This window comes from Leptopilina boulardi, unplaced genomic scaffold (genome assembly GCF_019393585.1).
Source record: "Leptopilina boulardi isolate dan_hultmark-lab unplaced genomic scaffold, ZJU_Lbou_2.1 LbouV2_1, whole genome shotgun sequence".
Classification (NCBI taxonomy): Eukaryota; Metazoa; Arthropoda; class Insecta; order Hymenoptera; family Figitidae; genus Leptopilina; species Leptopilina boulardi.
In genome coordinates, this window is record NW_026137640.1 from 1,028,329 (window position 1) to 1,050,469 (window position 22,141).

Genomic DNA, 22,141 nt, shown 5'->3' on the forward strand with positions numbered 1-22,141 from the left:
CAACATTTTTGTCAGCTAGCAGTCGGATGTTTAATGGCTGATCGCCAAAAAGTGGAACACCAATCATTGGTACAGCAAAATAAAGTCCTTCTTGAACGCTATTTATTCCACCATGAGTCATAAATACTTTTGTATTTTTGTGCCCTGTAATAAGTTTTACTTTAAACTTTCTTCAATTTTCAAATAATTTCATCCATCCAAACTTTTAGATCCTGTATTCACAAAAAATATTACAGTTTACAAATATTCACTGAAAATATTAATAAATATTTTCTCTACCGGTGTCATTTTGGTTTCACTGAGTTCAATTTGAATACCAGCAATTTGGACCACAGCAGGAATTAAAGGTCATATACCAAAAAAACTCTGATATGCATTCACTAAAAGCAAAGATGCTTTTTTCTCAATTTCTCTAATACTTGGTATATCTGGACTTAAATATTTTCTCATGGACACTGTTTGATTTTCTTCTGTATTTTTAAAAAATCTATAATTATTATAATGTGCCCAAAAGTGATTTTTCACTCGGTCCCAAAATGTGACAATACGTGAATTTTTTGTCTCTGTGTTAGCTGTATAAGCGTTAGACATTGGATTTCCAAGTATTTCATCAAACCATAAAAATTCTTTTAATGCTGACACCACTACCAGCGGAACTTTTAAAATATGCTCAAATCCAAAAAAACAATTCACCCTCAAAGCCTGATAAAAATATTTAATTGATATCAAAAAAATATTAATCATAATGTATAATGATTTATCGAAAAATTAATTAAAAATTGCAAACCTCTACAATTACCAAATCATATGGAGGATCATTTGGAGGATTTTTAATGAACCTCTGCATTTTCTCTATTGCCATTAATTCACAAAAATTGCTTCCAAAATATTCAATTACCGCGGGAACTAAATCAATATTTCGATAAAGTTCTACCATTTCCATTGTCCAAGTATTTACCATTTTCTTCAATGGACTATCCAAATTTATAATTGTTGTGTAATTTTTAGGCGGATCTTTCAATTTAAAATGTGAAATAACATCTACTTGATGTCCCTTTAATGCTAAAGCTTTAGCGACACTTTCTAACATATTACTATGACTTTTTGAATTAACAGGAGCAATAACGAGAATCCTATAAGCATCACTAATTGAACTAATAAAATATAATGAAAATAGGCACAAGTAGAATTTATGAAACAAAATCATAGTTTTTTTTATAAACTTTTACTTATCACTAATAGTAACTCCAATCTACTACTATTTTTAAACTGATCATTATTATTAACTACGCGACTTTTAAAAAATCATTCTTATGTAACAGGAATTTATTATCTTATCGTGGGTAATAGTGTTACTTAAGATGTTATGTAATATGTATCAAACGTAAATTAATTGTTTATAAGTGATAAAGTTGTAATTCATAACTTAACTAATTTTTCTTATGAACTGTTAATTTTTTCGAATTTTTGCACAACACTCGTGGAATAAATTTAAAAATTAAGATAACTAAATAAATAGTCATTATAATAGAGATTAAAATAAAAGCATAAACATCTAGAAGTTCAATTTGCCACCAATATAAATTAACTGCTGGTGATTTTAAAGCATTTTCTCCATTTCTAATGATATATCGGACCCAAAAATCCACCGTATCGCCTGCACTCATTGGCCTATCTCGAAATAATTGCGATTCATATTTAGCTGATTTCCTGAAATTTATTTATTATTAAATTTCTCATTATAATAATAGAAATAATTTTTTTTACTACCTGTATAGTGGATTATAAAGAACAAGATTCAGTGCATTATTCAAAGAATGACTTGTAATTTTTTTGTAATCTAAACGAACAGCCATGTTCTTTTTAACGAGAATACGAATGTTGAAAAATTGATCTGCATATATCGGCATTCCAATTATTGGAACCCCATGATAAAGAGCCTCCTGCACGCCTAATAAACCTCCATGTGTAATAAATAATTTTGTATTGTTATGTTCTAAAAAAATCGTTAAGTTTTACAACTCCAACGCTTTTATTTAAAATTTATCAGTGATGTAAAAATTTCTATAAATTATCCTACGTAAAATTGGAATTTGTGGAATCCATTTCATGGCCAGGACATTTTTTGGCAGACCCGGTGGTAATTTTTCTGGATTTACAATTTTCATAAGAACCCTAATGGGTGATAATTTTTCAAAAGACGCATAAAATGCCAAAAGTGTTTCTTTCGGGAGTGTCTCGATCAAAACCATCGATCCCATTGTGAAATATACCACGCCATCTTTACTCTCATCCATCCATTTTAGAAGATCCTTTAAAAAGAACTTTTTAATTACTTAATGTTAATTTTCAAATTGATATCCAAATATAAATATTGGGAGTAAATTAAATATAGCAGAATATAGACTAAAAAAAACGAAATTTCTCACGCGAGATAATTTTTCGTCGTTCTCTTCAATGTGAACTCCAGCAATGTCAACAAGAGCCGGTGTTCTGATTCTAATGCCAAACAGAGTATAGAAAGAATTGACAAAAGTTAATGCTACAGTCCGCTCGATTTCCCTAATATCTGGAATTTCCGAACTCAAATATTTTCTCATCACATTTGTTTGTACGCTGTATGTGTACCTGTAGAATTGATTTCTACTAAATTGCGTCACTAATGTGTTTTTCAATCGTTCCCAAAATGTCGATATTTCGGCAGAATCCATCAAAACATTTGGAGCAAAAGCCGTTGAATCTGGATTACCGACTCCTGGAGAAATCCAAGAATATTCTAAACTTGTTGAAACGGTTATTATAGGTATTTTAAAAACATAGTTAAGACCCATGTAACAGTTTGATCCAAATGCCTAAAAATATTGATAAATTCAAACATAAACATTTCTTCTAGATGAAAATTTTAATATTATATTTTTATATAATAAAAATTATTCTTATATTACGTCAGAATATAAATTATATGAAATATACCTCGGTAATAATTAAATCATAGGAATGATGGTTTGATAGATTCTTTATTAACATCTGCATTTCATTGAGTCCCATAAGTTCGCAAGTATCTCTTCCACCTACATCGGCAATGATTGGAACTATATTTTGTCCTATGTGAGAGGCGAATTGAAATGTAAAATTATTTTTTATATTTGCCATCGTACCATTTAAATCGATGAATGTTTTGTAACTTTTTGGAGGATTTTTCGGTTTAAAGTGGGAAATGGCATCGATTTGATGACCCCGTTTAGCTAATCCTTTCGAAACGCCTTCCAAAAAAATATTGTGACTAGGTGAATTAAAGGGACAAATAAACAGAATTCTGTAGGCGTTTCCAAAAATTAGTAATGGAGTGAAAATTAATAAAATATGATAAAAACAGTTCATTTTATCCGTTAATTCAAATTTGAATTGATGAAATAGCTCGATTAATCTTAAATTTTTTTTCACAGTTTTATTTATCGGTTATATGCTCGACAGCTGATAATCTACTGTATATTCAAATTATTTTGACTTGAGTGCACTTTTGCTACATTTCGTATGATTCTTATCATTAACACACTATTTTACGTCAGATATAATATAATGCAAAAGATAATTATTTACATAGTGGTTTCGATTATTGTTTATTAACTTTTAAAAAACTAAACATCTGTTTTTTAAATAAAAAAGTTTTATTACAATTTCAATAAATATGATGTTAAAATAGACTTAATATTGTTCTATCAAAATATATACATTTTAATCCTTTTTCCTATGATTTTGAGAATTAGGATTTAAAATACTGCGAATTAGACAAGAAATTTTCATTAAAATAAGAAAAATTATGTAACTTATTAAAAGAATTGAAATGAAAAAAAAGAGGTAAACATCGACTAGTTCGGCTTTCCACCAAGGCATGTCCATTGATGGTGATCGTAAAGAATTTGCACCGTTTCTTATAATGTACTCGATCCAAAAAACTGCTGTATCCGTTGCATTCATTGGTCGATCTCGAAACAGTTGAGATTCACGCTTTGCAGCTTCTCTGTAATAATTAATTGCATACTGAGATGTTTTTAGAATATCTTATAAACACTACTTTAAAAGTTTAATTTATTAAAACTTACTGATACTTAGGATCATAAAGAACAGCACGCAAAGCATTATTCACAGATTTTTCTGTAATATCCCTATAATCCATTTCATAAGCGACATTTTTGTCAGCAAGCAGACGAATATTTAATGGCTGATCACCAAATAAAGGAAAGCCAATCATTGGCACAGCAAAATAGAGGCCTTCTTGAGCGCTATTTAACCCTCCATGAGTCATAAATACTTTCGTATTTTTGTGTCCTAAAAAATATTAAAAAATTTTAAACTAATAATTTTTTGTTCCAAATAGAAACAAAATTTTAATTAATCGAATTCATTTTACTTAAAACTGGAATCTGAGGAATCCATGACATTGTCAAGACATTTTTCGGCAAACCTGGAGGTAGTTTCTCTTTATTTACAATTTTCATGAGAACTCGAATTGGTGATAATTTCGCAAAAGCCCCATAGAGTCCTAATAAAATTTCTTTTGGAAAATCTTCGATAATTACCATTGATCCCAGAGTAAAAAATACTACACCGTGAGTACTTTCATCCATCCAAATTTTTAACTCCTGTGTTCAAAGCAAAAATATAACAACTTACAAATATTTCATTCATGAAAATATTACTATTATTATTAATACATATTTGACATTATTCTACCGGTGTAATTTTTGTTTCACTGAGTTCAATTTGAATGCCAGCAATTTGGACCACAGCAGGAATTAAAGGTCGTATACCAAAAAAACTCTGATACGCGTTGACTAGAAGCAGAGATGTCTTCTTCTCAATTTCTCTTATATTTGGAATATCCGGACTTAAATATTTTCTCATTGCCATAGTTTGATATTCTTCTGTATATTTGTAAAATCTGTAGTTACCGTAATGAGCCCAAAATTGATTCTTTACTCGATCCCAAAATGTGACTATTCTTGAATTCTTTGTCTCTAAATTAATTGCGTAAGCGTTAGACATTGGATTTCCAAGTATTTCATCAAACCATAAAAAGTGAGTTAAAGCTGATACCATGACAACCGGAACTTTCAAAACGTGACCGAATCCAAAGAAACAATTTCCTCCTAAAGCCTGAATATTCGAACATAAAAATATATTTGATATTGAATTATTTTCATTAATTTATAACTATTATCAAATTATATAATATTTATAACAGAATATTTTTATTAAAAAACGAAAATAAATTTGCATACCTCTGTAATGACCAAATCATATGGAGGATCACGTGGTGGATTTTTAATAAACCTCTGCATTTTTTCTAGACCCATTAATTCACAAAAATTACTTCCAAAATCTTTAACTATTGTAGGAACTACATCAATATCTCGATAATGCTCTACCATGTCCATTGTCCAAGTATTAACCATTTTCTTCATTGAACCGTCCAAATTTATAATTGTTGTATAATTTTTTGGTGCATTTTTCATTTCGAAATGGGAAATAACGTCTACTTGATGTCCCTTTATTGCTAAAGCTTTAGCGACACCTTCCAACATATTACTATGACTTCTTGAATTGAGAGGAGCAATAACAAGAATCCTATAAGCATCACTGTTTGAACTAATTAAATATATTGAAAATAAACACAAATAAAAGTCCTTAAAGGAAATCATTTTTCCCCTTTAGATGTTTGTAGTAATTTAATAACAACTCCAGTCAACTGCTATTTTTAAACTGACCAACATTATAAACTACGTATCCTATTAAATGAATTCTTATGATTCATTAATTTATTATCTTATCGAGGAGAATAGTACGATGCTTAAATCCTTATTTGAAATATAGCAAATAAAAATAATTTGTTTATAAAGAGATAAATAATTTTAAATTCGATTAATCATGCTAAATTGCATGTCTCTTATTTAAATAAAACAGTTCATACATTCATCAAACACTTTTCTCGTAGAGAAACTGATGCAATAAATTAAATAATAAATTAAAAACTTAATTTCAAAATAAATAATTATCATCTATTAAAATAGCTAAATAAAAATAAGTATTATTTTATTATTAACAAAAAATAAAAATTTAATTTAATAATTGTTCTAAATCAAATGGATAACTATTAATCCTTTTTCCTATGACTTTGAGAATTTGAATTTAAAATACTGCACATTAGACAACAAATTTTTTTCAAAACAAAAATAGCAATGTAGCTTATTAAAAGAATAGAAATAAAGAAAAATAAGTAGACATCGACTAGTTCGGCTTTCCACCAAGGCATGTCCATTGCTGGTGATCGTAAAGAATTTGCACCATTTCTTATAATATACTCAACCCAAAAAGCTGTTGTTTCTGTTGCATTCATTGGGCGATCACGAAAAAGTTGAGATTCACGTTTAGCAGCTTCCCTATAATAATTAATTAATTTTAAACATAAATTCAAAAATGAATTTAATTTACAAAAATTTGATTATAATATCGTACCGATACTTAGTACCATGGAGAACTGCATTCAGAGCTTTATTTAAAGTTTTTTCTGTAATATCTTTATAATCCATTTTGTAAACTACATTCTTTTCAGCAAGCAACCGAATGTTTAATGGCTGATCGCCAAATAGTGGAAAACCAATCATTGGCACACCAAAGTAAAGACTTTCTTGAACACTTTGTAATCCGCCATGAGTCATAAATACTTTCGTATTTTTGTGTTCTAAAAAAATGTTTAAACTATTAATTTCTTTTATTTTTCAAACACTTAAATTTTTGTTTTAATTAATAAAATTCATCTTACTTAAAACTGGAATCTGAGGAATCCATGACATTGTCAAAACATTTTTCGGCAAACCCGGAGGAAGTTTCTCTTCATTTACTATTTTCATAAGAACTCGAATTGGTGCTAATTTCGCAAAAGCCCCATAGAGTCCTAATAAAATTTCTTTTGGAAAATCTTCGATAATTACCATAGATCCCAAAGTGAAAAATACTACACCGTGAGTACTTTCATCCATCCAGACTTTCAGTTCCTGCATTTAGAGGAAATATTATTTTAAAATTGAAAATATTATTATTAATGTGATTATCATACCGGTGATAGTTTTGCTTCACTTAGTTCAACATGAATGCCAGCAATGGGAATTACAGCAGGTGTTAAAGGTCTTATACCAAAAAAACTCTGATAGGCATTAACAAGAAGCAATGCTGTCTTCTTTTCTAGTTCCCTAACATTTGGTACATCTGGACTTAAATATTTTCTCATGGCGTTGGTTTGATATTCTTCTGTGGATCTGTAAAATCTGTAATTGCCATAAAGAGCCCAAAAATGATTTGTCACTCGATCCCAAAATGTTACAATTCGTGCATCTTTTGTCTCCATATGAACTGTATATGCATTTGACATTGGGTTTCCAAGTATGTCATCAAACCATACAATTTGTGGCAAAGCTGATAGCATAACCACTGGAACTTTGTAAAGATGTCCGAATCCAAAGTAGCAATTTGCTACAAACGCCTGCAAAATTTAATTTAGACCTTATAATAATAACTTTATAATTTTATAAAGTTTATAATATTTATAATAAAATATTATAAAATATAAATAAAAATAATACCTCTGCAATGACTAAATCGTATGGAGGATCACGTGGTGGATTTTTAATAAATTTCTGCATTTTTTCCAATCCCATTAAGTCACACAAGTTGTTTCCAAATTCTTCAATCATTGCAGGAACTAAATCAATATCACGAAAACTTTCCACAATTTCCAGTGTCCATGTGTTTACCATTGCCTTCAATGAACCATCCAAATTTACAACTTTCGTATAATTTTTTGGTGGATTTTTCAATTCGAAATGTGAAATAACATCAACTCGGTGTCCCTTTAATATTAAAGCTTTAGCAACACTTTCATATATATTACTATGACTTTTTGAATTAATAGGACCAATGACAAGTATTCTGTAAGCATCACTGTTTGAACTAATTAAACATATTAATAAAAATAGGCACAAAGAGAAATTACGAAAGGAAATCATTGTTTTATATCCTTGTATTATTTCACTAATTTCAATGTCACTCTACTATCGTTTTTCAACTGGCCAATATTATAAACTACGCTTCCTATTAAGCGGATTATTATGTAGTGTGCATTATCTCATTGATGGTTATAGTGACACTTAAAATCTTATGCAATATGTACCGGCAAATAAAAGCGAATTGTTTATAAAGTAGTAGACAATTTAAAATTTGATTTATCATGATAAGTTGCATTTATCTGCTAACATTTTTTATTGAAATAAAATGAACTGTTTTTAAATGCATAACATGCTTTTCAAATAGAGAAAATGTTGCAATTTTCATTTTTTATATCTTTAAAAAGAAAGAAAAAACTTACTTTTATCGACAGTTATTAAAACATTTTTTTTCTATTTGAAGAATGTTTTTTTTAATCTATCATACTTTTTAAATTAATATAATTTATTAAATTTGAATTATCTTATCATAATATTACAATAAATATTAATATGAATTGTTTAAAATAATTTGATTAAAATTATTACATATTTTTTTCATTTTAATGAGAATTTTAATTCTTTTTTTTATGTAAATAATATCTCAAACTTAGAATATATTTTAGTATATAGAAAGATATTTTTAAAATAAGAAATGTCACGTAAATTATTACTAATAAGCAAAGGATTAAAAATCCATAAACGTCTATCAATTCCAGTTGATACCAGTATAAATCGACTGCAGGTGATTTTAATGAGTCGGCTCCATTTCTAATGATGTACTCGATCCAAAAAATTGCAGTGTCCGTAGCATTCATTGGTCGATCTCTAAATATACGAGATGCATATTTTGCAGTTTGTCTGTAATTACAATAATTATTTGTAGATGGTGAAAAAATCAACAAGATGGTAAGAAAAATTTTGAAAAATAGAAATATAAAAATTACTGACCTAGAAATCTACCTTACCGACTGATGGTAAAGATTTTTTTTTGGAAAATGTGAATATTAAAATTGCCGACATAGAAATCTACCTTATTAATTGATGGTAAAGATTTTTGAAAAATGTGAATATAAAAATTGCCGACATAGAAATCTACCTTACCGACTGATGGTAAAGATTTTTTGGAAAATGTAAATATAAAAATTGCCGACATAGAAATCTACCTTACCGACTGATGGTAAAGATTTTTGAAAAATGTGACTATAAAAATTACCGACATAGAAATCTACCTTACCGACTGATAGTAAAGTTTTTTTTGGAAAAAGTGAATATAAAAATTGCCGACATAAAAATCTACCTTACCAACTGATGGTAAAGATTTTTGAAAAATGTGAATATAAAAATTGCCGTCATAGAAATCTACCTTACCGACTAATGGTAATTTTTTTTGGAAACTGTAAATATAAAAATTTCCGACATAGAAATCTACCTTACCGACTGATGGTAAAGATTTTTTTGGAAAATGTGAATATAAAAATTGTCGACATAGAAGTCTACCTTACCGACTTATAGTAAGGTAGATTTCTAGGTCGGTAATTTTTATATTTTTATTTTCAAAAAACTGTTTTACCATCAGTCGGTAAAGTAGATTTCTGTGTCGGTAATTTTTTATATTTTCATTTTTCAAAATTTTTTACCATCAATTTTTAATTTAAAATAAAAATTAATTTTCTATTACTCACTCATATTTAGGATCGTATAAAAGATTATTTAAAGCCTCGTCTAAATTTTTTTCAGTCATTTGTTCGTAATCTAATTTTACTGCTAAATTTTTTGATGTTAAAATATTTATATTCAACTGTTGATCGCCAAATAATGGAATTCCAATCATTGGTACTCCACAGTAAACAGCTTCAGTTAAACTATTTAATCCACCGTGAGTTATAAAAATTCTGGTGTTTTTGTGACCTAAAATTAACGATAATTATAAAAATTCATAATCCTTTTTTTTATTGTAATAATTTTTTTTAAAATCATTTCGTGATATTTACACAAAACAGGAATCTGAGGAATCCATGACATTGTCCGTACATTGTCTGGCAAACCCGGAGGAAGTTTTGTTTGATCCTTTATTTTGATTAATACTCGAACTGGCGAAATTTTAGCGAACGAGGCATAAAGCGATAATATTTGTTCTTTCATAAGACTTTCCACTATTACCATTGATCCTAATGTAAAATAAACAACGCCATCTTTACTATCATCCATCCAAGACTTTAATTCCTATTGAAAAAAATTATTTTTTGTAAAAAAAAATGTTGTTTGAAAAATACATTTTATTAACAAAAAAAAAAACTTACTGGAGTAATTTTGTCCTGATTTTGTTCTACTTGTATACCACCAATTGGAATGAGAGCGGGAGTATTTGGTCGTATACCTAATAAACTTTGATAAGTATTGACAAATATTAGCGAGACATTTCTTTCAATTTCACGAATATTAGGAATCTCGGGATTCAAATATTTTCTCATTGCATCAGATTGATATTTCTCCGTTAGAAAATAAAATTTTAATCTACCAAATTGCGTCAAGAAGGTATTTCTCAAACGATCCCAAAATGTTGAAATTTCAGCATTTTCCATGTAAATACTTACTGCCAATGCTGGTGATATGGGATTTCCGATGCTCTCATCGAACCATGAAAATTGTAAAAGAGTCGAAATTCCCACCACAGGAATTTTTAAAGCATGTCCAAAACCAAAGTAACAATTTTCAGCAGCGGCCTGAAATTTTTTTTTTTTTTTAAATTTCAAACAATTTTAATTAAAAATAATTGTAAATAATTTTTTAAAAATCATTTGTTTTATAAAATTTTTAAAAACCTCAGTTATAACCAAATCATAAGCTGGATTATTTGGTGGATTTTTGAGAAATTTTTGTATTTTTTTAAATCCCATCAAATCACACAATTTATTACCACAATCTTTTACAATTAAATCAACAATTTCTGTGTTTGCCACTTGTTTTGCTCTATTAGCGTCCCATTTATTTGATATTTTTCCAATTGTTCCTTCTAAATTAATAATTCGTTTATAATTTTTAATTGGTGTCTTTAAATCATAATGTGAAATAACATCCACCTGATGTCCATGACGAGCCAAAGCTTTTGTAACACTTTCAAATACATTATTATGACTTCGTGAATTAAATGGAAAAATCCCGAGAATTCTGTAGGTATTACTCTTATCAACGGCAATATTAAATAAAAAGAAATAAAAAACTAAATTATAATGCACCATTTTTATCATGTCACTGAAATTCACATGTCCCAAGTTTAGAAATGTAATTAATTTCTTTGCTTTCCTTGCACATATACACACGATTATTTCACACTTGGTAGAATATTGTTTTTAGTATAATTAAATATACATAATTCACATTCAAAATAGAAAATAATTTTTAAAGAGATATATTAAACTGAAACAATAAAATAAATTATTAATAATTATTATAAAGTTTTTTTTTATAAATTAAATAAACTTACGTTCGAAATTTTCGTTTTTTTTCTGTATTCGAAGATATAAAAATTTAAATCTAAATTATATATGAAAAAACTTTTCTATGAAATTATATTTGAACTATGCAAAATGTGTTTTTAAATAATGTAAATTTTTTACCAAGTCATTTTTTTCTCTGTAAATAGATATTATATTATAATAATATTAACATAATATTAACATAAAAGTTGAAAATTTTAGGTCAGATTTTTTATTCAATTTTTTTTTCAATTAACTTCTTTCAATATTTTCGAGGAAGAAACTTTTTCAAGTTTATCAAAGACGCGTTCGTGAAAATTATCTAAAAATATTCAAATTACTTTTAATCGTTTTGAAAATTAAAAAAAAAAATTTTTTCCCCATATTTTCAACTATCAATAAATGTTCCCTATTCATGAATTTCCAATAGGATGCATGAAGTTGTAAAATTTATTGGCAATTTTAAAATTCGTTAATAAAAAAGTAAATAGTGAAATATAAAAATTATTAATATTAATTATTTAAGAAACAATTTACACTAGACATATTTAAAAAAAAAATAAAATAAAAAGTTTAAAAATTTCAGGAAAATATTATTTTTCAGTTTATTTAGAATCCTTGAAACGTTATTTGTTCGAAATAATTCCATTGTTGTAGATTTATCAATTTTTCATTTTTCTGGATTAATCTAGCGTAATAGAATTTCAAATAAATCCTCTCGGCTTGAAAAGAAAAATAAATTTTTTTTTAATTACATTTTTTCTTTCATAAAAGAAATAATTATCGGCTTTATCGTTGATTTTTGATTTGGTTTCTTATCAAATTAAAAACAAATTTCTTAAATTTGTCTACTTTTCAACTAAATTTTTAAAAAAATTATTTTTCAGAGCCTTATTGTCCTGCAACTTTTGATGGCTGGTCCTGTTGGTCCACAACTCCTGCAGGAAAAGTTGCATTTACCCAATGTCCTGTTTTTATCACTGGATTCGATCCTACGTGTGAGTATTTTTTATAATCAAATTCAATTTAATATTAAAATAACAAAAAGTAAATTATTGACAATTAGATCATTTTTTTTATTCTTTTCGTTACAAAAAATGAAATAAATAAAAAATAATTTAAATTAAATTATTTATATCTCAAAGAGAAAATATTAATACTACTTTAACTTTTTTTTTTATTTTATAAAATTTTTTATTTATAACATATAAAATTCAGTTCTTTGAAAATTAGAATTTATTTAATTAACTATATTTAATTATCTTATAAGATAATTTAATTTCTTTTTACATGTCTATAAAAGTAAATAAATTAATTTACTTACAATTTTTTCATAAAAAAAGTAAAAAATAGTCTCACTTCTATTTACAATCAAGAATTAAAGTTTAGATTGTAATTTTCTTCGAGTTAAAAAATATTGCTCATAACTTGGCATTATTTCCATCTTCAGATTTTCTTGAATATTTAGATATCTAAAATGTGTACTATCATTTACTGGCTTCCAAATTAGAGGAATCTCTTCAGATGTACTAGATGTTGGATTACTGAAATTAATAATTTAGTTTTTTCGTTAATTAAAAATAAATTTATTTTCAATATTTTATTAAAAAAAAATTCCAATTTTGATTTAATTCTAATTTACCCCGTTTTTGCAAAATCAGTCCACATTTTTGTCATTCTCTCCATTAATTTCCGTTCAATTACATCAGTTTCCGGTGATGGAAGACCTAACATTTTCAGTGCTTTAATGTAAAATAAATATGGAATTTCATCAAAATGACAAGCACCTAAAAATTAAATATTTTCAATACATTTAGAAAAAAAGAAAATTGACGCATTTTAAAAATTTCTTTTTATACCTGGTTCATCAACGTTGACAACTTTTTTCATAAAAGATGTTCCAATATCGTGGGTAAATTTGTAGAAATAAGTTGGACTCCCTTTTTTTATAACTTGAATTTTAGCCACATCATGTAATCCACAAACAAATAAAATATCCCCAACCATATCGGCATATTCAATCGAACATTCAGGTGTTATTTTCTTATTTTCAAAATACAATTCTCGTAAATTTTTAATTGTAAAGCCCCTTTGTTTTAGCCAATTGACAAAATTAGGATGTATAAGATCGGGAAAATTTAAATCATATTGCTCAAAATTTTTCTCGTTCATGCCTATTTGACAAATTATAAAAATAAGTTTATATTTTGAAAAAATTTGAAATTTAATTAAATTAAATTTATTAACCTGCGAGAAAAAGAAGTCCTTCTCGCGAATTATGTCCAATGAGCATGGGAATTTTAACTTCTTTAAGACTATCAGTAGATATTGAATGTGGCATAAATGGAGTTTTTGATTTATCATCTGTCGATGGTCCACTGGTAAAATGAAGTCTAAATCTCTCCTGAAAAATCAAAATTTAATTATTATTTAATAATTATTGATTTTAATTAATTTTTCTAACTTTTTAGAAATTTTATTTTTTTTATAATTTTTTTCGATTATATTTTTTTATGTTTACCAATTTAGTTATAATTTTCGATTGAGCCTCGATTAATTTGTGTGAATCGATAGTTTTCAAAAAATTCACCACCTCAACAGGATCCGAAGATTTATTTCCCAATTTTTCTGACAATTTAAAAGCATAATTAACAGGATTTTCGTGCATATTCGCCCATGAATTGATAGCGACTCCACTTTGACAAATGGCTTTATGAAATAAATCTGAAAATTAATTAAATATTTAAAACAATTTCTTTTTTTTTAATTATCTCTTGAGAGGTTTACCTTTCGCCAAAGATGATTGTGTTAAATAATGAACTGAAGCACCACCCGCACTTTCGCCAAATATTGTTACATTTTCTGGATCACCGCCGAAATTTGAAATATTTTCTTTCACCCATCGAAGTGCTGTTACTTGATCCTTTAGTCCTTGATTACCCGCAGCTTCTTCAATTCCCAAATTAAGAAAACCTGAAAAAAAATGTAAATTAAATTTTTATATATCAAAAAAAAAATTAATTATTAATTTTTTGAATACCTAACACGTCGAGTCGATAATTTATAGTTACAAGAACAATTTTTCTTTTGAGAAGATAATCGGGACCATATAAATCATCATTGCCAGATCCAAAAAGAAAAGCACCTCCATGAATCCAAACCATAACTGGTCGAGGATTTTTATTTTCTAATGATTCTGTATAAACATTTAAATAAAGACAATCGTCATCGCCAACAATTGAATTTGTTATTTTATCAAATTGAGAACAAATATTTCCATGCTCAATGGCATCTCTTACGTGGTTCCAATTTCTCGTCCAGGGAATTGGTTCCTAATTTTCAACAGAAATTGAAATTAATTTTTTTTTAAACAATATTATTCTATTAATGTAGAAATTGTCATAATATAATTTATATTAAATTAAAAAATTTCTAGAAAATAATTTTTAAATAATTGAATTATTTATAGATTAATTAATTATTAATTTAATTAATTTATTATTACAAAAAAATTTTTAAATATATTTCTAATATAATTTTTTTTTAAATCATTATAAATTTAATTTAAAAAGTTTTTTTTTTATAATATACACGTCATAAATGAAAACTAATAATGACTAGACAATTATTACATTCACAGCAGAAGGTAATTATTATATATCATACTTGAAATCGTAATTTGCCTACTGGTGGTTCAGCGTATGGTATTCCTTTGAAAGAAAAATAATTGTCACCAAGTACATTTGTTTTCACAAGACCTCGAAGTATTCCAAATTTAGTTTTCACCAATTTATTCATTTTTTTTCAAATATTAAAATCTATTACTGCAAATTAAAATATTCTCTCCGAAGCACTGTTATAATCTATTTGCTTGAGTCCATGAGTTCGCAGTTTGCTACTTTGCCCACATTTATCTTCATCAGTGACGTAAAAACCGGAATTTAAAATTTAAAATTTTCGTTATATGAATATTATATCTATAATAATTAATAACTAATACAAAAAAATTAATAAATTAAATCGTCATAAAACTAAAAAAAGGTTTTTTTTTTGTAAATTAATAATTCCATGAAATTATTAAATAATTAAATAAATTAAAATAATAATTATTAATTATAGAATTAAAGTGTAAAATAAAATTAAATACTTATATTTAAAAAATATAAATACATCAAAGTAAGCCATAAACAATATTTTATTCATATTCAATTAACAAAGTGTGTTATTAAAATTCTTCATCACACAATAGCTGCTTATAGTAATCCTTATTTTTTTATTTTTAATTCTTATAGAAAGTAACAGTGCCGTTAGTAATTTTACAAAATTTACTTCAATATCTGTCGAATTGAAAAAAATGTCACACATTTTTAATTATATTTTTCCATGAAAAAATAACTCTTAAATTTATTTTTTTAATAATTTTACATTATTTTCTTTTTTTAATTTTTTGGTTTACAATTTTTTTTTTTTTTTCATTATTTTAATATAAAAAAGTGATTTTATAGCAAAATTTTTTATCGAATTTTTTGAAAATTGTTTATAAAATAGTAATATCATTATTTAAATAGAATAAAAAATCACAAAAAGTTTCAACAGAAAAATCAGGAATATTTTTCTTTCATTTTTTACAATTTTTTTTTCCGTCTATTTTATTTAGACGTATTTTTTAAAAACTATATAATTTATACATTATCGTAATACATATCATTTGAAATATAAACTCTTTTTATCTTTAATTACTGACACATGTCGCAAAAAGATTTAATAAAAATTCTCATCCACATTTTTCATTCAATTTTATAATTTAAATGATTAAATTTTCAATATTTGGATTAAATTAAAAAAAAATAATTTCAATTTAATGGTTTGAGATGTTTTTAATTAATTCAAGACATCATTAAAAAATGTTCATTTTGCGTTGTTTTTAAAAATAAATGGAATTTATGTGTTTATTCAAAATACTCGCCACTGTTGGATGATTTACTTTTTGCAATTTTTCAACAATATCTTTGTACAAATCATCAGAAATATTAGTATATTGTTTATCAAGCATCACTGTGGCAACAATTGAAGAATAATTTGAATTTAAATCAACAAGCGTTTGAATCACAAGACTAATTATATCTTTATAATTATAACGTTCACAAGATTTAAAAATAGTCGCTAAATATTTTCCAATTTCAATCAACATTTCTGGGGAAAAAATTTTAATTATTTCCGTTAATTCATTACCAATCACAGTAGCAAAATTTTTACCATTAAAATCAACTTCCCTTAATTTAATATTAAAATACAAAAGTAAATATGATTTACAATCATGAACTGGTAATAATGTTGATTTTTCAAATAAATTAAAAAGTGATTGAAGAATTTTTATATCAGTCTCAGTGTTTTCACAAAAATTTTCAACAGTGTCAGAAAAAAATGATCTAATTGGATAAACTCGAAAATTACGAGGATGTGATTTATTCCATTTTTCATTTATAATCGATGACAATAAATTGCAAAAATAATTTAATCGCGAATCAAGTTTATTTTTATCAGCAAGAAAAATATTTACCGCATAATTACGATTACCTTGTGTAATTAATTCATCTTTTTCAAAATTGAATGTTAATTTTTTTAATAAATATTGACAATAATCTTCAGTGAAAAAATGACAAATTTCTGGTGTCAATGATGAGGTTAAATCTAACATTACACTGTTCATTTCTTTTTTATTTGTATCATTTTTTTGTAGATCATCGACTTTTTTCAAAGCTAATTCAAAATAAATTCTTATATATTCATTGGGAATATTTTCAAGATTCGTTAAGTGATTAAATAATTCACGATCTTCAACGGTGAGAGTTTCTATCATATCTTTTATTAAATCCCACGATTCATTGCATGATTTATTGCAAAAGAGTTGATAACTTTTTTCAAAAACAACTTCACGAATTGATTTATGTTTCTCGGTGGTCCACATGAGTCGTAAAAATTCATATAATTTCGCGGATGGTGCAACAACGAATAATAAACGAATTCCATGTTTTTTTACGGAAATTGGTTTTTGAATGAGTGTTGATGCAAATAAAATAACTTTTTGAGCTGATACTCGACGTGCAATGTTCATTAATGATCTTAAACCATCTTGTAAATAATCTCCTTGGCAAAATTTTTCCACTAATTCAAGTGATGGCGGAGGATTTACTTCATTCATTGAATCTGGAATTGATGATGTTTGAAGATACAACATTCTTGCATTATCATTATCAATATCCATTTTTTCTGAATTTGGCGCTAGATGTTGTATTAAAATTGTAAATTCAGATCCAGGTAATAAAAGAGCTAAAATCATTATCGAATAATGATTACCATCTTGTAATTTTTTTAATGATTCCTCAAAAAATTTAATTGGTATCTGTGAATACCATGTGGATTTTTTTAAAAATTTCCTCGTATGAATGTTATTTAAATTTTTTTCACAGCTCTCTAAATATTTCTCCCAATTTTGAATAATTTTCTCCGGTGTTCTTTTAAGTAAATTTAATCCCTCTTGAGTGTCAACTTTCGCCAATTTTTCCTCATCCGGAAATAATGAATCATATAATTTTCGATCATTGAAGAGTAAAACTTTTTTAATATCATCAATTTTATAATTAAATTTATTATTTTCATTTTTAATTTCTTTTTCCAAAGCATCCAAAAGCCATGGATAATTTTTTATCGATAATTCTTCTTCAATTTGAAGATTTTTTTTCTTTGCTGCTTGTTTCATTCTATTGTTATAATCATAAATATCGGCGATAAGATATTTTATTGTATCTAATTTATTATCTTCCCAAATAGAATCATCATTGACAAATTTACGCGGTATAATATCGAGAAATTTTTCTAAACAAATTCTCTCATATTTTTGATTACTTTGAATTATACAAAAATGACTGTTCCAACCTTTTATTTTTAATTCAGTTAACATTATTATTTTATCATCAATTGATAAATTATTCAATAAATTGTGATGAATTGATTTTTCTAAAAGATTCTCAGACATATCAATTCTTTCCATAAGAAGATTTTTCACATATGATCTTTGTATCATTTCATTAATGATTTGCCATATTTTTTCATTTAATGTTTCTAATACAAATATTTGCATAAGATTATTGTAGAGTGTTGTCCAAAAATATGAAATTTCATTACGATGTTTCGATGAAAAATATTGTAAAACTTGAAATAGATCATCATCACTTTTATTAACTTTACAATTATATAATAATTGTCCAATATAAGGTATACGTTCATCGACTTTTTTTGTTTTTGCTATTTTGTTTTTAATTATTGGAATTGCTTCATGACATGGTAAATAGCAAATCCATGAATATTGCCAATTATAGTTACCTTCTGGTTCGGTTTCTAATTTTTTGCGTGCTATTTTAATTCGTTCTTCGCTTGGTAATATTAGTAATAATTCAATAGTCACTATATCAGTTAATGTTAAAGGATCGATACCATAAAGTTTTTTGAAACTATTTAAAATTAATGGTAATTTTAAATCATCTGGTTGAAATTTAAGAATTTCAATCATTGAATCAAAATAAATTTCATCGTATTTTTTTGGAAATAAATTTTGAAACATTAATTCAAATTGTTCTTTATTTAATTTTTTTGTAATCGTTTTTAATGGTATAAAATGAATAAATTTTAAGGGTTTGCTGATTAATGCTTCAATTCCTTTACTTTCTAAAAAATATTCAGCACATTTTTTTCCTAATTTAATGTTGACGTTATTTTCTTGAGAATTGATAATATCGACGAAATCGTTAACATAATTTTTTATTAATTTCGGTAAAATATTTTTATAATCATTAATATTAACTTTATTGACAACGCGTTCTTCGTTTGGTGCAGGCGATCCAAATTTGAAATAATTAATAACTAATTCGGGATATTTTGAAAAAAGTCGATTTACTAATTTTGTCGATAAACTTATATTTTTATTTTTAACAATTTCCGCGAGATAAATTTCGCTACATGCAGATAGTAAAGGTTTTGCTTGTTTTAAATTATAAAGTTTTTCTAAACCTTCGAAAAATTCTTGTGCAAGAATATATTCTTTTTTATGTCCTAAATGTTGTGACAAACGTTTTATAATACCTGCTCTTGTATTTAATGAAACTTCCGGGAATATAGATTTGGAAAAAAAATTAAAATTCGTTACCGACTTTATACTTCCGTCAAAAATCCAATCTGCTTGCAATGCTCTATTTATTATAACAGCGTCATCTGATTTTAATGCTGCAATAATATCTTCGGATTTTTTTTCAATTTTTGCTATTTCTGTTTGAATCAAAGGTTCCAATACTTTTGGAATTTGAGTTCCGTATATTGTTTGCGTTTTTAAATCACCCGGTACATTTTTATTTTCAATAGTTTGATTTATAATTTTATTAAGGGATTCGTATTTTTCTTTTGCCGTATTTCCAGGAATACCTTGGATTGCATCCAAGTATGACGATTTTGATTCCATTTTTTTTTTATTATTTTTTTTTTTTTGATTCCTGACAATTTTTCTCCCTACTTGCTCATCAATGGAAACCTTTAAGTAATAATTAAAATTTCTGCATTAATTTCTTTTTATAAATTTTTTTTTCTAAAATTAATTTGGAAAAGCCAATTGGCAGAATTAATAAAATTTTGTATTTCTATCATTTAGAAAAAAATTCTTTAAAAAAAAAAATGATGAAATTTGTAAAAAGAATTACAAATAAACAATAAAATGTCAATATTGACCAGTGCATTAGTCGATAATATCTTCATTTGTTATTTTTATTTAATTTTTTTCCTCATGTAAATTTTCGCATAAACTTTTATTTAAAAAAAAGAACGAATTTCTTTTTAATGGAGCTAAAAAAAAATATTTAACAGTTCATGGAAATATTAATATTACAAAAAAAAAATTAAATATAATTACAGTAACAAAATGCAAATTTTTATGGTATATTGCTAATTGACTTTTCAAAATTTAATATAATTTTTATAAATACAATAAATTTGATTTCAATGAAAAATGATATCTTAGTTTCTATAATTATAAAATTTATCAGTTGATATAAAAGCCTTTTAAAATAACTTATCGTATAATTTGAGGAAAACTATTGATAAAATGAACATTTACACAATGCAAAAAAAAAAAAAATATTTGAAAATTCACGTCAAAATAAAAATAATTTTCAGTCATTTAAATAAAATCCAAAAAATTAGAAAAAACAATTAAATTTTTTAATATTTTATCAATTTAATTTATATGCGTATAAAGTATTATTTAAAACATGACTCAACCGGCTAAATGATTTGAGGTTAAGATAACAAAAAATACGTCATTATTGTACATCGTATAATATTATTAAAAAAAATATGTGAAAAAAAATACCTGTTCTATTTAGACTTCAAATTGGGTTATTAAAAAACGAAGAAACAGTGAATTTATCTTCAAAAGTATATCCAAAACAAAAAAAATAAAAAGACAGACGCCTGAAAATCAGGCAGAGACGTCTGAACAAAACAAGAGAGAATAACGGTATGCCATGGGCGTGTCAATTAAATGTGCGCATTCGCAAAACAATTGTAAACACTTTTATATATATATAGCACAACACTATTTAATGTTGAACTTTTATTTTTTTCCTTTTAAATGTAATCAATACTGTTTAATAATTACTTTTTAATAATTTCATTAATTACTGCTGTTTACTGGTTCTTTAAATGATAAAAATCAACAGGTGACCCACTCAACAATCAAGTATATCTGGTTGCCTATGTAAAGGCGATTAAAGTTAAAACAAAATTAAAACAAATAAAATCTTAAATAATTATTTATTAAAAGAAATATACGAATTAAATTTTATAAATTTCTATTATATATACATTTTTTAAATTAATATACAATTTTTTTATGTATTTCAAACAAATGTCTCAATAAGGAAATTCTGAAAAAAGAGGATGTTTATTTTTTTTTATGAATTTTCACTTGTTCAAATATGTTATGTTTCAATTTCAATTAATTTATTTAAATAATTAACGTTTAAAAATCCGTTTAAAGAAAAATTAAAATAGTATGAATTTTATTGAAATGTTTTTTATATTAAACAATAAATGCAAAAGAAAAATAAGAATATCGATTTGATAAATAATTGTTTTGAAGATAAATTTAGCTATAGATACCGTTAGCTTTGGAAATGCGCTCTGTCTAATTAATATGCATCAAAGGGATATGCTTCTAAGTCAATTATACTTCACTTCCAAGCCATACTAGATTAGTTTTACTAAATGAGTGGCCTTAATTCCACGTACAATTAGAAGTATCCTTATCTTAATTGCCCTCCTGATTATTTGCAGAAAAATACTTAAATTAATATTATTAAATATTCGAAAAAAAAAATGAAATGAAATGTTTTCAATGAATGTTTCAAGGAAATTCTACGAAAAAAGGAGATATTTTTTTTTAAAGATTTCAGTCTACACTTGTTCAAATATGTTACGTTTTAATTTCAATTAATTTCTACTGTATTTTAAAAATAATAAAATAAAATTTTAAATTTTTATCCAAATAAATAAAATATTAATTGAATATTAATTTTA

General features: G+C 25.7%; 6 protein-coding genes across 17 annotated transcripts in view; 1 reads left to right on the forward strand and 5 right to left on the reverse strand.

Annotated features, from left to right (window-relative positions):
• LOC127284942 (calcitonin receptor-like) overlaps positions 1-22,141 on the forward strand; it is a 102,261-nt gene that overhangs the window by 76,101 nt on the left and 4,019 nt on the right. For all 5 annotated transcript variants that reach the window (XM_051310787.1, XM_051310710.1, XM_051310947.1 and 2 more), the window contains one exon: positions 12,406-12,516. In XM_051310787.1, coding sequence (XP_051166744.1) covers positions 12,406-12,516 — 111 coding nt within the window. The remainder of the gene's footprint in view (positions 1-12,405; positions 12,517-22,141) is intronic.
• Positions 321-1,207, reverse strand: LOC127285524 (UDP-glycosyltransferase UGT4-like). 2 transcript variants are annotated; one of them, XM_051311717.1, is made up of 2 exons: positions 800-1,207; positions 321-702 (listed from the first exon to the last, which is right to left on the reverse strand). In XM_051311717.1, exons 1-2 carry the CDS (start codon positions 1,205-1,207, stop codon positions 349-351), a joined length of 762 nt encoding a protein of 253 aa, XP_051167674.1. In that variant the 3' UTR covers positions 321-348. The 2 variants fall into 2 exon arrangements, with proteins under 2 accessions (XP_051167674.1, XP_051167603.1); XM_051311646.1 differs by having other exon boundaries at positions 788-1,207.
• LOC127284509 (UDP-glucosyltransferase 2-like) lies at positions 1,420-3,461 on the reverse strand. 2 transcript variants are annotated; one of them, XM_051310088.1, is made up of 6 exons: positions 3,159-3,461; positions 2,974-3,071; positions 2,430-2,852; positions 2,081-2,312; positions 1,771-1,996; positions 1,420-1,710 (listed from the first exon to the last, which is right to left on the reverse strand). In XM_051310088.1, exons 1-6 carry the CDS (start codon positions 3,379-3,381, stop codon positions 1,431-1,433), a joined length of 1,482 nt encoding a protein of 493 aa, XP_051166045.1. In that variant the 5' UTR covers positions 3,382-3,461; the 3' UTR covers positions 1,420-1,430. The 2 variants fall into 2 exon arrangements, with proteins under 2 accessions (XP_051166045.1, XP_051165965.1); XM_051310008.1 differs by having other exon boundaries at positions 2,974-3,461.
• LOC127283819 (UDP-glucosyltransferase 2-like) lies at positions 3,602-8,181 on the reverse strand. Of its 3 annotated transcripts, none has more exons than XM_051309012.1 (5): positions 7,641-8,181; positions 7,118-7,540; positions 6,824-7,055; positions 4,104-4,329; positions 3,602-4,021 (listed from the first exon to the last, which is right to left on the reverse strand). In XM_051309012.1, exons 1-5 carry the CDS (start codon positions 8,061-8,063, stop codon positions 3,736-3,738), a joined length of 1,590 nt encoding a protein of 529 aa, XP_051164969.1. In that variant the 5' UTR covers positions 8,064-8,181; the 3' UTR covers positions 3,602-3,735. The 3 variants fall into 3 exon arrangements, with proteins under 3 accessions (XP_051164969.1, XP_051165052.1, XP_051164903.1); XM_051309095.1 differs by lacking the exons at positions 6,824-7,055; positions 7,118-7,540; positions 7,641-8,181 and adding exons at positions 4,412-4,643; positions 4,735-5,157; positions 5,283-6,111; XM_051308946.1 differs by lacking the exons at positions 3,602-4,021; positions 4,104-4,329 and adding exons at positions 6,077-6,440; positions 6,517-6,742 and having other exon boundaries at positions 7,641-8,171.
• LOC127283738 (UDP-glycosyltransferase UGT5-like) lies at positions 8,060-11,623 on the reverse strand. The gene is made up of 6 exons (XM_051308840.1): positions 11,527-11,623; positions 10,865-11,459; positions 10,343-10,765; positions 10,034-10,265; positions 9,725-9,950; positions 8,060-8,900 (listed from the first exon to the last, which is right to left on the reverse strand). Exons 2-6 carry the CDS (start codon positions 11,288-11,290, stop codon positions 8,615-8,617), a joined length of 1,593 nt encoding a protein of 530 aa, XP_051164797.1. The 5' UTR covers positions 11,291-11,459; positions 11,527-11,623; the 3' UTR covers positions 8,060-8,614.
• On the reverse strand, positions 12,384-21,261 carry LOC127283373 (esterase B1-like). 4 transcript variants are annotated; one of them, XR_007843362.1, is made up of 10 exons: positions 20,934-21,258; positions 15,185-15,432; positions 14,559-14,850; positions 14,306-14,491; positions 14,040-14,242; positions 13,766-13,922; positions 13,378-13,692; positions 13,161-13,305; positions 12,843-13,062; positions 12,384-12,510 (listed from the first exon to the last, which is right to left on the reverse strand). XR_007843362.1 is itself a non-coding variant. In XM_051308317.1 (9 exons), exons 2-9 carry the CDS (start codon positions 15,314-15,316, stop codon positions 12,897-12,899), a joined length of 1,596 nt encoding a protein of 531 aa, XP_051164274.1. In that variant the 5' UTR covers positions 15,317-15,432; positions 20,934-21,258; the 3' UTR covers positions 12,732-12,896. The 4 variants fall into 4 exon arrangements, 3 of the variants coding, with proteins under 3 accessions (XP_051164274.1, XP_051164406.1, XP_051164195.1); XM_051308317.1 differs by lacking the exon at positions 12,384-12,510 and having other exon boundaries at positions 12,732-13,062; XM_051308449.1 differs by lacking the exons at positions 12,384-12,510; positions 20,934-21,258 and having other exon boundaries at positions 12,732-13,062; positions 14,559-14,714; positions 14,818-14,850; positions 15,185-15,287.